Genomic DNA, 13,626 nt, shown 5'->3' with positions numbered 1-13,626 from the left:
CTGATTGTTTGACAATTATAGTTATTTCTTCTCAAGCTTCCCATAAATTTGGGGATAGCAGAATCTAGAAATATGAACAGCTGCATTTGGTCACTTCTAATGTTCTTAAATATAATGCAAAATACAGTGACATAAACCTTGAGCTGCTTATCAAGGGTACTGAATTACTATAATCAACCTCACTTGAGACAGAAAATTGCAACACAACGATACTCGTGATCTTAGTTCATTTTAAAGCTGGGGACCTAAACTAGTCATTTAAACTCAACTGTTAATGAGACTCATTTTTAATACTGTAATCTACAGAACATATAAGATTCCTAAAGAAAAGTCTAAAATTTTAGTTTTAATTTACTGCTCAGTGGGACAGCTTCCCTTCTTTCATGACACTTTCATTAGCTTACTCTATCAGTCTCATTTGGGAAGCCAAGAAAGCAGTGCTTCTGGCTTCATAAAGTACTTCTGTTATTTCAAGCAAACTGCCCCCAGCTAGGACTTAATTCTGACCATGTGGTTTAGAAAAGTGGTTTAGAAACATGGCTACTGCATGACTAATTTTTAGGACATTGATACAAAAGACATCCACAAAGGCATTACTACACAAGACCACTCTGAGCTGTAGGGAGGGATGAGCATTTGCCATTCTTTAGTTTCTCCTGGATTCTCCATGACCTTAAAGCTTGACACCTTGCAGCCAAGACTAAAAATAAATACATCTGCTTAGATACTTCCGTTACTTTTCAGTTTCTGAGAGCTTTAGCAAATCATTTTTCACTTTAACACAAGTAACAATAAGCTGTCCTGCTCAATTAACGTTGAGAGTTATCACCAAGAGACAGATAGCAACTACATGCTTTCAGGACCTTAGCTGGTGGTAACTAACTGTGCTAACTGTGATGGGAATTAAACAAAATGGTTTTGTGCAGTGTTACATTGAAACAGACAATGCCTTATTTTAAAAGCAAAGAATACATTTAAAGGGAAAAAAAAAAAGCTTGCTATGCTATGCAAAAAATCTAAGATCACTGAAAACTACATCCCCAGTTTTTGTTTTGTTCTCCTACTGAGCTTTGTGACTTTGGATTGTTCCTGTGGATAGCAAGAGCTAGCTTCACAGAAACTTCCCTTTATTAAAATGTGACAAATACTTTAAGTAAAATCACTATTTTTCACTTATGAAAACTAAGCTTCTCCACCCTTCAGTTTCCACATTTCATAAGAATACTTGTTATCTGACCTATAACCTCTGTACCTAGCTGCTATTTCTGCTGGCTTTACCCTTCAATTTGAACTGCTACTTTAGGCGTTCTACCCATCTATCTGTCTCTCCTCCTTGTTTAGCAGAAAATAAATGCTTCCTCCTGTTCCACCACCTCCGCTCCAATCAGCCAAGCTGCATACACAATGCTGTCCCCTGGCTCTTTTCTTTGCTGGCGAGCAATGCTGGAAGAAGAGAGAAAAAGCAGGAGGCAGCTAGGTCATGACTCCCATAAGAAGCTACCTCTTATTTCCAGGTCAGCGATCAGATTCCTTCTCAGTGTTTATTAGCCAAAATCCATCTCAAACTCACTACCACTCAAGCCTATGTCAGTGCTCTTCCAGCGTCAAAGATCTGAGGCATGGCACGCTACCCTCAGCAACAGCCCAGCATGGTTTTCTCGTTCCTGTCCTATGAACATATTTCCAGCTCTGCTAGGCTTTGGCATCACATCTATCACCGGTCTCCCCCTTGCTTCCACTAACCCTCTGGTACCCTCTTTTATCCAAAACTTCATCCACACCCTCCCCTTTACTACCAATACACATCTCTAGTCAGTTCTATATTCTGCTTACTGTAAATTTCATACCAGAAAATGACTTTTTTCACCCCAATATCACTTGGGTCCAAAGGGATTAACACCCAATGTCAAACTAATCTACTTCTCGAGAGGGAGGAAGGTGGAGACTTAAGAAAGGTAGACACAAACCTCTCACTAACGAGGCAAGCATGATTAAGTTTGCTTTTAACAGTCAGCTCATTCACTGCTTATTAGCTCACTTGTGACATTATTATGTTTTAAACACTCATTATCTTTTATGCCTCTGTTTTGAGGCAAAACAAGGTAAGGCACAAAACAGTGCCAATTTTCTGAAGGGAGGCTCAGCTACAGAAAAGCTGCTGTAGATGACTAACCCTCACACTATTTGTTACTCAACTTTCTAGTCCTGGTGATTAAACTCCGTGCTGCTTCCAGCACAAGGAATCTGTCTCATTACAGACAGTTTTCATTGGGCATTATATTCTGCTTGTACTTCATATAGAAAACAGAAACAACAAAAGATAGAAAACCAAAACAAAACACCATGCCAGCAGCTATTTAATAGCAAAACCTATACAATGAAGATAAATAGGGTTTATGCTTTTGTTTTTCCAGCTCATCTTCAAGCTCACAAAGTTATAGCATACATTTTGAGACCCACAGCCTATAAAAATGAAGATTTGAAATTATCTACAGTATTACATTTTAAAAGTAGAATTTTTAAGTTATTTATTTGTACAATTCAGTTGCTTCCCCCCCCCCCTTCCAGTAACAACATTGAGGGTTTGACAGTATTGTATACTTAGAATTTGCAGTAGTTATGTATAAACGGGGTCCAGTTGTTCAGGCTGTATTTCACTCCTGCTCTGAAATAACGTACCATTAATTGGGCAAATATCACAAGCCCATTAATGCCACTCAGTTTTAAGGGTGATTTATCTATACTTCTGACAAATACTGCAATAGAAACAAGGGGACCATGACCAAGCCTCAGATAAGTAAAGCATCAAAAAGATGATTCATTTCAGTTTCCATGGGACTAAAAACATCTTAGTTCATGATTAAGTTGATAACAACGGTGCTAGAGCAGAGGATGCTGTTCTTTAAGAACACTATTCAGAAGGTGGAGAACGTCCCATTTTTGGTTTTCCTCACTAGTGTCACATTAGAAGTTTAAGACTATCAATTTCTAAGCCTTCAGGTAGCCTTGGAAAAAGATACAGCAGAAAGAAATTCTGACTGTACCATTCAATGGGGAATACACATCACCCAAGCAATTATATCACTTAAATAAAACTTAATTAGTTCTTGAAATAAAGCTTGGCTATCATTAGATGCAGGAGAGACGTAAACTCAGCTGGACTAGCTGACACTCAAACCCCTGCGGAGAGTAATGTTATCATAAAGTTCAGCAGACTGTGTTAAAACCTACACAGAAATGTAAGTCTTTAACGTGACTTGTTAAATTTTGAGAATTATGAAACAATCTTCCCTACAATTTCAACTCAAGGACCTGCCTTCCTTAATAACAGCCTCTAACAGTAGAAAGGCCTATAGTGAGTGCATTTAAGTTTATAATGAGCTCTTTGCCCTATTTTTATAATGCTTATTCATTCTTTTAACAATTCCTGGGCGATTCTGAAAAAAACCTGTCAGGTATTAAGATCTAAAGCTAATCTATTACCTCATTCACAGAGCATGCACCAGATAGAAACAGAAATGAAGCAGCACTCCAATGAAAGAGGAAAAAAAATCAAAAGTAGTCTGGCAACTAATTGGTGCTGGAAAGCCATACAATGGGAATTGGGATAGAAAGCTGTGAGATGGGAATCAAGATTTCTCTCTCTAGGCAACTCACCTCCATGTTCAAGAAAAACACGGACGCATCTCTCTTTCCCTCTTGCTGCAGAGAAATGAAGCAAGGTCCAGCCATTGGCATCTCGACCATTTGGAGAATATCCTTGCTCCAGCATCTTGCGCACGGTGTGAACATCGCCAGCAGCAACTGCAGCCTGAATCTGCAATTCTTCCTGTAGTTCAGGGTTTCTCCGACAGTGATGGTGTAACATCCTAGCTGAATCTGCCTTTTACAGAAGCGTCATGAGGTCGCACTAGTCACCTTGAATCAATATAAAGCATGAATTAATTAGGACTGGAACCAGGAAAGAGATCTGAAAAAAATAATTAGTACTAATGAAAAGCAATGCTATGATTTACTCTCTATATGCAGAGCAAAGCCATCTTATACACAGGACAAAACACAAGTAATCTCACTATTGCTAGCAAAATTGTAGTATACACCATTGAATTGCAACTAAAAAGGACACTTGCACATAATAAATAGTAATCATTTCTTTGAAAATGAAAGCATCAACAAGCAGACCACAGTTAAAGCACCCAAACAATAAGCAGGATGAGACATCTCCAGGACCCAACGTTCCTTTAAGATCAGACCCTGGTTAATATCACTGCTCTGGAGATACTGCTAAATACATCATCTAAACTGTTGCATGAAACAGCACGGTATTGCTACAGCAATGGAACTATGATTTTTTTCTTTATTATTTTTTCTAGAAATATGTCACCTCTAAACTTAATCGAAAATGTGTTCTATTACTAAGATAACATTTTCCTGTGACATACTGCACAAGAATATTAGTAACACCAATGTTCAAAGTGAAAACTTTAATCCTCTCTTCCCCCCCCTCCTTTTTTTAAAAAAATGTTAAGAGTATACTGCCAGTAGTTTGGCGTGTGGGCTTCTTTATTAGTACATAAACAATGTAAAGGACCTTTATATTCCAAAACCAGGCGATGATATTATATGAGACCTGAGAACATAAAAGTTCAGTTAATATAGTCCTGTCAAACACTACGAATAAATATATCAGAACAGTTCAACTTATAATTACCTTGATAAAGCATATGAGAGGGCTGGGCCAAAAGGCTACCTAAAGCAGCCATTGTCAGAGAACCTAGAATACCAGCATATATTGGGGAGAAAAAAAACCCAAAAACTATACTCCATGCCCTGTTTGAAAAGCACTCATCTGCAGTTCTACTTGCTACCCAGCTGAGGACAAGAAAAAAAAATACAGGTACTCAGAAATTCTTTCACAGCACACAAAATCTGTTCAGTATTTACATTTTCACATACACTCTGTATCATATTCCATTATCAGGTATTCCTAGAATGGAAAGGAATATTAGAAGAATAAAAGCAAGGAATGAAGAAGAGGAGTGCTGAGCAATAAAAATCTCAGAATTACCCAGAAATTGCAATGGACGTTAACACAGAAATAGAATATTAAAGAAAAAATGTATTTAGAATGCTGTAAAGTTAATCATGAGTAAAGTAACACAAGAAATTCTGAAGATGAAAATGAATTTTAAATGATCCTTAAAATTTACACCAACCCCCATTATATTAGAATATCAACCCACATCACCACCTAAGCCTTCATTTACGTAAATAAGGATTTCCAGATCCTCATGATTCATAGGTCACTCAAAAGGCATTGCAATCAACTCCTCATATCCCACTGGGCACTTGTTTTTCTGTGATCCAGGTATGCACACAGACAATAGGAAAGTGAAAACATCAATCACTGCCATCCTTCCAGATAAAGGCATAGATGTCTATTCACTCTTCTTATTACCTGGTTGTGCTCATTGCAAAAAAGTTATTTGCGTGCTGCTTGCAGAGATATAAACTTATAATGAACAGGTAGCTACAGTGACCCTACTTACACAGCAAAAATGGAAATTACATGCAGCAAATGCCTGCCTTTGACATTTATAAATGCTTCAAGATACTACGTATGGCAAGAGAGACTAATTCAGCACAGGGCTGTGAAAGACAGCTATTTAGCTCAATAGGTCGTATGTGGCTTAGACACTGTCTTGGTTTTGTTTCATGGTATGGACTCCATTATCTGACACAGGAAGAAAGGGATTTGCAAACTGGCACCTGCTAACTTGATAGGTTCAGCTTTGGCATCATATTCAAAAATCAAACTCGACTAATCTGATGACAATGGAAGTATTTCTATTGACTCTAATAGGCTTTTGCTAAGCTCTTTTCTAAACTCCAATTAGCACTTCAAAATGTGCTCACCTATAATAGAGGGAGCTTGACTTCGTTCTAGATCACACCACTAACAGTACTGTTAATGAAATTCCACCTGCAAGAACAGCATCTTGGATTTATAGGTGAAAGCTGACCAAAGAAAGTAATCGATACTAAGTATGAGTTCGAGGGAAATCCTTCAGAAACAAAATCAAAACACTTCCCTACTCCTCCAACCCTCCAAAAACCACGCCCCTTTGACCTTATTTTCTGTGTCAAAAAACAAGATACATAAACTCTTTTCCCAAACTGAGAATATCTGATGGAAAACATTCTACCACCATTTTTACAGTCCCTACTGGTAAAGGAATAATACCTGCAAGATCCCACAGTGTCCTGAAAATGAAGGTCAAACTTGCTGTTCAAAGTACGACAGAAAGAGACAAGATGACCATACAGGTGAGAAGAAATGGATTTCTCAATTAAGGGGCCAGCAGTATCCCCCCAAAAAGTATCTATGAAGACAGTTGGTTAAGAAAAAGCAAAGCTCTTTATATCACACTTCTCAGCTGGTGGGTACATTTGTAATGCAGCATTACAAAAAGTTGGCACTGGCCCCATATGTTGCATGTGACTCGCAGAGCTTATTCAAATTAGCTAGTACTAAAGTACGTAAGTACTAAAACATACAAAGCTAAAGACAAAGTCAGGCATAAGCAGCTCCTTTTATCACTTGCGTAGTTTCTGTAAATATCTACTCTTCTATCTCACCCCTATGGCAAGCAATGAAATTCAAATGACAAGAATACTTAACTGCAACATTGAAGGTTTCAGGATAGTTCTAGACACACCAGCTTAGAAAATAGGTTAATTTCCACTCCACGGATCATTTAGAAATCCCGTTTATAAATCTCCATTTACGGCATCAATTTTTGGAGAAGGAGAGGGGGACTACTGGAATTCATTAGCCAATTGGCACTTTAAATATGAAATGTTTTGCAACTATAATCAATCTCATTCAGAACGTATTATGCATTTGGATTGCTACATACTGGCTTTCTTCATGCAAGTACAAAATTAAAATGAGTAAGTATGAAAAAATGTACCTATACATTCTTGGTATAATGATTGTAAAGTGGCATGAAAATAAAGGACAACAACAACAGTTTAACTGATTTTGCAAGCACAAAAGGATAAATTCAATGTGTTCCTGAATTACCTTACGAGGGGTTGTCAGTCTTTGATGGATGTCCCACTCTTCATTGTCTTCACTATTCATAATCTTGCGTGCCCATGTGTGTCAAACAACCTGCTACCCCTTAAAAAGAACGATATTTCTTGTTAGGGACAAAAAGTAAGAGGTTTACCTACTTTTACCCTGGATCTGCACTAGAATGCTACATTTTAATACCCTCATGGCGAAAAAACTCCCCAGGTATGTTTTCCTTCATTATCAGACAGTCCTCCAGAGACTGGGTTGGGGAGAGTTTCCTTCTGCCAGATGAGGAGAAGGCTACAGAGATTAATTTACAGGAGACAAGAGAAACTAGAGATGTGCTTCCTCCCTGGAGTACACCTTGAAATGTCTAAGCCCCGCTCTAACCATTTCACGTATCTGTCCTGCCATGGAACAAGGATGAATGCAAAGGTTACAGCAGATATTTCTGCCTGACTGCTCAACATCTTCCCATGGGAGCCAGATTCCAAGAAAAACCTTCAGGATCCACTCAGTTCCTCCCAGCCCACATCTGTTTCTTTATCCCTATCCCATCTATGTTTCTCTGTCTCAAAAACAAAAGCTGACAAGACAGAGCGCTTCTTTCCTTGTCCTTCAGCTGGGCTTCTGTAGCACCAGCAGGTCGCTCAGCTCTCACTCATGCAAACAGCCAGGCTCACAGACAGGCAAACACACCTTCACAGTGCAAGCAATACCTTTAGCCCCCAAATCTTCACCCTTTTCTTCACACATCAAACCTTTCCTTTTCATATCCAGGTTTACTGAACACCAGTTACCATCCCTATCCATTTCCTTTCTTCTAACCAGCACATCTTATTCTCCTTCCTTGCCATCTGCAGCTACCAGTATCAGTCCCAACATCTAACCACTCTTCATGGCCCCATTGAGAGCCTTGAGTGACTGATATTATTTCATTAATACACTGTACTCCTCTCTCTTTCTGGCCTTTTTTTTCGCGCTGGCTGTGATCTGTTTGGGAAGGACCCCTCATCATGTTTATGCGCTGCGATACCACAAGTAATAAAAGCAATAATTACTGCACCGTGTAGCAGATCACACAAACTGCGAGTTCTGTCTGTTGCATCAGACCAATTTAAGAACCGTGTAGCTTTTAGCTTCAAATTTGTCACTTAACGCAACATAAAATCTTGCTTTCCTGATGGTGGCTCAGAAAAAGAGGATGGAGAAAAGCTCTCTTCATCCCCTTATGCACGTTTTCCTAGAGACTCGCTTCCCAAGATAAAACACACAAGGCTTGCAGATATGCTCACAGCCCTGCACAAAATTGCACTGCCATGACCTAATTTGATCACATTTCTAGCCTTGTTTTTGCATAGTTGATCAGTCGTTAGTTCACCTTTTTTTTATTTTTTATTTTTTTTGCATGATTTTCACTTAAAAACCCACACATTTTTTATTAGCTGATGCAAATTAGAATTGCACTGACTTCACAGACTACAGACAAGGTAACAGATTGCTCCACTAAAAAAGTAACAAGCTTTTTTCCCCCCAAAGGAAAATTAGCTGCATATGGCAAGAGTAAGATCTGTAACTTTAATAAAAAGAAGTTATATTTAGTGAAAGTAAAGCTCACTTACTCAACTTGACAAAGTTTGCTTAAAATACTAATAATTGTAGTAGAAGTTGCACACTAACTAAAGAAAATAAGACAAACATCATCATTTTCTTTGACAACAGGACTATTTATCAATAGATATCCCAGACTTTTCTACATTAACAAGTTATTTCATTCAAGTCATTGCAAATGTTACGTCAAAAATGAATTCCAGCGTATCTGCGCATGCACTTTAAAGAAGATTCAAGGCTGGTACTAAAGATGAGACCTTAGAAGACAGTGTTTTGTTCATTCAAAGAGCCTAACAGGCTTTATCCCTGAGCCACAAGGTTACACATCCAACAGCAGAGCAAGGATTACACTTACTGGCACCAACCTAACTGTATACAACAGGGAAAGTGTATCACTACTCATGACACTTAATATCCAGCACAGAACTAGTCAGCATAGGTCCTGGTTGTATCTGAAGTCTTCCACGATATTTAAACCGACCAACCAAAAAAAAAGAAAGCCCGGTGGAGTAAGGATAATCACATCAGCATTCATTATTCTCCCACCCATTTCAAAACTCAAACAAGCTAAATGTGTTCTCACTCAAATGGCATTTCAGAAACGGACAACGTGTTTGACGAAGAGCCTAAATGCAACCATCATCTTCCTATGTCGCTCAGCTTCCTATTTCAGGAGCTCTACAGACAGAGTAAGGCAAACAATGTTATTTGTGTTCTCCTATCGCAATCACAAAGTTTGCAAATAACATGTGAAATATCAGAATTTCACAGATCCTGATGGTCCTGAATATATTTCCTGCAAGCTGCTCTATGCTACATCCCAGACAGACATCAAGCGAGGTATCCAAGTGACTGAGCTGAAATCACCGAGCCACGCATGCGTAGTGCTGGAAGCAATGAGTTAATAGTGCACGAATCTTCCCAACCATCACAGAACTACTGCTGCTTCGAAGGAAAGAAGCCTTCACACTTCCTAAGTGGTCATTAAGAGTTACAGGGTTCTCATGAGGGCATCAATAATGCCTTCTTGTAGCTGGGACACGTTCAGCTGAACCAAGAGAGCTGATCTAAAAGTGCTCCATCGACTTCAGGTGGTTATGGTACCACGTGGTGCTGTTAGACACTAACAAGCAGCTGCTGGGCTGGAACATTCTGCAAGTGACTGAAATTGAAGTTTAGAGGTGTCATTTTACCAATTATTATCCGTTTCACGGAGAGGCTGAGGTCTGGCTTTTGGGCCTGGTGGAGAACTAGTGAAATCAGCCAGCTCAAGTAACTTGGGTCTGCAAACAGGAGAGCAACAGAGGAGACATCACCTTCAGAAAGCACTGGCAATGTGTCAGCTTTAACCATCCTGAGGATTCCCTCCCGATACATTGGCAACCTTAACCACAAGCAGAACCCCGTGAAGAAAATGCTGTGACTCCCCCCAAACCAAGGAGCCCACTGTCAGTGCCGAAGCAAGGCCTTGCAGAGCTTTTTCAGTAGGGAATGCTGCATCAGATTCACACAGCTGTAACTCTCCTCCCTCAAATCTGCACTGACCAACTGCAGGAGCTCGTGGCCTGCAGCATGCTTTGCAACCCTCCTGTACCAGCATAAAACACAATCCCTCTTCTAACTTTTAACAAGTTTCAAACAGTACCAGTGAAATGAAAAGTTAGCCTTAAACTCAGTAACAATTCATAGCAAGTGTTAATGCCTAAGACTTAAAAATTTTAACATGATTTGCTGTCATTAAAGTATCCAAACACCAACTTTACATGAAATGACAAAAGCAGGAGGAAAAAAATAACTAGTTCAAACCTCACCAAAGCTATCACTCAGTCCTAATAAGACAGCTGATGAGCAGAGTTTGCTTCATTCAAGTCTCTGCATTTCTTTTTAATACGGCCTAAAAGAATCAAACTGGACAGGATTCTCTGGATGACTTCAGCAGATAAAGCAACTGTATTTTACTGCAATGGTATCATTCTGGAAGGAAATGCTGGAACAACTGAAAACAGCCTCTCAGTCTACCCATTTCCTTTAAGGGTAGAGAATTCACATTAAGGAAAACCAAAAACAAAGTAGATATATAGCCTGAAGATAATTAAAAAACAAACAAACAGCACACTGGATGCGTGTTTCTAAGGGGACAGCTATACTTGCAACGTGCTGCATTCCTTCCAGAGCTTGAGAGGAGGGCTTCAGCACACCATTTATCTCCGTATCTTGTTTTGACCGCGTGTAAATTTCTGCCAGCAGCTAATTCCCCGATTCCTGTGAATCCAGTTCCAGCCTCTACATCTGGATCACACTTCACTGCATCGGCATTCCACATTAGGAAGGAGCTTCACAAATCACAGACACAGTCCCCAAAGATCTCATGGCTTATCAGCACCAAGATGTTCTGCTGGAGAAGCGATGTTAACGCAAGGCCCACGTTAGACCCACGGGATGGGCTGCAAAGAGGTTGTTAGGACAATGCAACTTTACAAAGCAGGTGTGCCATAACTGCACTGCAAAGTTCGTATTAATGCGCATCTGTCCCACCAATTAGCATAAAAGCCCCTCCTGCAATCACACGGGGCACGTCCACGTGTCCCAGCAATATGTATATGACTTTGCAGCATTCTAGCGAAATGACACAGATAATTTCTTTACTACTTTCAGCAAATATCTCAGAACTTGTGGTACTGAGGAATTTTCTATTTAATCTGCTAACAGCTACTCCTCAACACACGATGAGGACACACACACCAGAACACAGATCCACCCCTGACCAAAGCCACAGGTACGGCTTTTTCCCCCTGCAACTAACGCTGAGAAATAATTTATTGCTGACAGCGCAAAAACGTTCTGGTGCAGTCAACGACGTCTCTGACAACACGACAAAGACCGGTGGGACCACACTGAGGATATTTGCCAAAACAACACAACCTCATCTACTTTTGAAACAGATTAGGATGGAGTCAATACAGACTTGGCATTAAAGGAACAGGCAGAAACGCCATTATTTGGAGCACAGCAACAGCAGGACACAGAAAAAGGCTGACTGCTATCAACAAGCCCCCCCCAACGCTCTTTCCTTCTAGAGCTCATCTCTTTATCTCCTTGCCATGTAAAACAAGCACTTCTCCCTAGGAACTGTTCTCGCTCTGAACCCCAACCGTCCTCCTCTTACCAGCAGGGCTCAGTTTTTGATGACTCCTTTCATTTTTTTTTTCCTTCAGCATCTAACAGCATTATCTTCTCCTGTGATCTCAGCCCACAAGGTACTCGTAAACAAACGCCATCCAATTAAACGCGCGGCGATTTTCGCAACTCAGTTAAAATACAAAAAAAAAAAAAAGCCTGACCCACGCAAAACTTCGGTACAACTGAACCAACCAAATGCAATTACCATGACCTGCTCCAGTAACGATTTTAGAATCAGAGCAGAAACAAGTCAGGTAAGTTAGTGAACAGACTGAAAGAGCCAACCCTTTTCGCTACCCAGAGCGAAATCGTTTAAAAATGACGCTCCTGAGATGAAGAGACCCAAAAAACGTTAAGCAGCAGCTCAAGATCAAAATATCATTTGCAGGTTAAATTTAGAAAATGACAAACTTACAAAAAGAAAAGAGGAAGAGTGCTTCAAACGGGCCTCGGAGCTTTCAAACTTCTGAAGCTCAATAGCAAGCAGGTTTTGAGAGAACAAAGGCATTTAATGCTACCTATTCAGATCCGTGGAAAAACACTTACAACGAGAGGCCCCAAACCCAGGCAAACCGTGCGTCTCGGACGATTCTGAGAAGTCTACATGAATTATCACCTTTCTGGGGATTTTTTGCGCGCCGTTTTCTCTCTTCTGTCTTATTTTGCTCTTTGGAGTCACGATTCTTATTTCTCCTTTAAGGCAGCTTAAACCTAAAAAAGAAATAAATAAAAGCCGACCTGAGCCAGGCAATGACAGGAGAGAGACCGAGACCAAGGCGACACCAGGTTGAAACAGGAAGAGCCTGCGAGGATTAGGAAGGAACGGGTGTGTTACCGGGGTCGGGACGGCAGCTTGGGGAGAAGGAAGGGCACTGAGTGGGGACACCGGGTGGGGGGGGGGGTGCAGGACCCTAAGTGCCCGGCAAGGTCTGAGGCAGGAAGATGCTGGTGGAGAGGGTCTGAGGGGGGTGGTGTATCTGGGAGGGGGGTGTTTGGGAAGGGAGGTTGTGGGGAAGGAGAGGGGGGGTCTGGTTAAGGGATGTTGGGAAGGGGGGGTCCCCGGTAAGGGGGGTGCTTGGGAAGGGGGGAGTCCCTGGGAAAGGGGGGGTCCCCGGGAAAGAACGGGTATTTGGGGGGGGGGAGCGATCCGGGAATGGGGTCCCTGAGAGGGGGGGGGGTCTGGGAAAAGGGGTATCCGGGGGATCCTGGAGGGGGGGACCCCCAATAAGGGGGGGTCCCCATGAAAGGGGAGATCGGGGACAGGGTATCTCCGGGCAGAGCGGTTCCGGGAAGACGGTCCCGGGGACAAGAGGGGGGGGGTCCTCAGGAACTGGGGGGGGTTCCCAGCACCCTGCCCCCTCCCCCCATAACCACAGGGCCCTGACGGCGCTGCCCAGCCCCCCCGGGGGCTCAGCGGAGCAGCACAGGCCCCGCCGCCCCCCCCTTCCCTGAGGCAGCGGCGCCCCCACACGGCCCGGGGGAGGCCGAAAAGGCCCGGGCCGAGGCTGAGGCGAGGGGGGGGGAAGAAGAAGAGGCAAGAAGGGGGGCGGCCGGGACGCCGCCCGCGGCCGTTACCTGCCTGCCGCCGCCGAGGCGGGCACCCGGCGAGCTCCGTGAGGCGGCGGCGCTGAGGGGAGAGGGGGGAGGAGAGGGGAGGGGGGAGGGGGAGGGGGGGGGAGCGGCGGGGCCGGGGGGAGGCGGCGGGGCCGGGGCCGGGGCCGGCCGCGGGCGGGGGCCGAGCGGAGCGGGGCCAC

The 13,626-nt window shown here is 42.2% G+C and overlaps 1 protein-coding gene across 6 annotated transcripts in view; it reads right to left on the bottom strand.

Annotated features, from left to right (window-relative positions):
• Positions 1–13,580, bottom strand: part of ASB7 (ankyrin repeat and SOCS box containing 7) — a 30,551-nt gene extending 16,971 nt beyond the window's left edge. For 3 of the 6 annotated variants that reach the window (XR_003499724.3, XR_003499725.3, XM_027465764.3), the window contains exons 1-4: positions 13,448–13,580; positions 12,489–12,583; positions 7,088–7,186; positions 3,658–3,918 (exon numbers count right to left, since the gene is read on the bottom strand). Coding sequence is in view for 4 of the 6 variants with exons in the window: in XM_027465764.3 (XP_027321565.1) it covers positions 3,658–3,868 (211 nt within the window). In the remaining 2 variants the exon portion in view is untranslated. Of the gene's footprint in view, positions 1–3,657; positions 3,919–7,087; positions 7,187–9,559; positions 9,582–9,885; positions 9,909–12,418; positions 12,584–13,447 lie in introns of those variants that run through there. The other 3 variants (XM_027465765.3, XM_021266612.4, XM_021266611.4) reach the window with 3 other exon arrangements.
• Positions 13,581–13,626: the final 46 nt, after the last annotated feature.

This window comes from Anas platyrhynchos, chromosome 11, assembly GCF_047663525.1.
Source record: "Anas platyrhynchos isolate ZD024472 breed Pekin duck chromosome 11, IASCAAS_PekinDuck_T2T, whole genome shotgun sequence".
Classification (NCBI taxonomy): Eukaryota; Metazoa; Chordata; class Aves; order Anseriformes; family Anatidae; genus Anas; species Anas platyrhynchos.
This window is presented reverse-complemented; position numbering and strand designations above follow the sequence as displayed.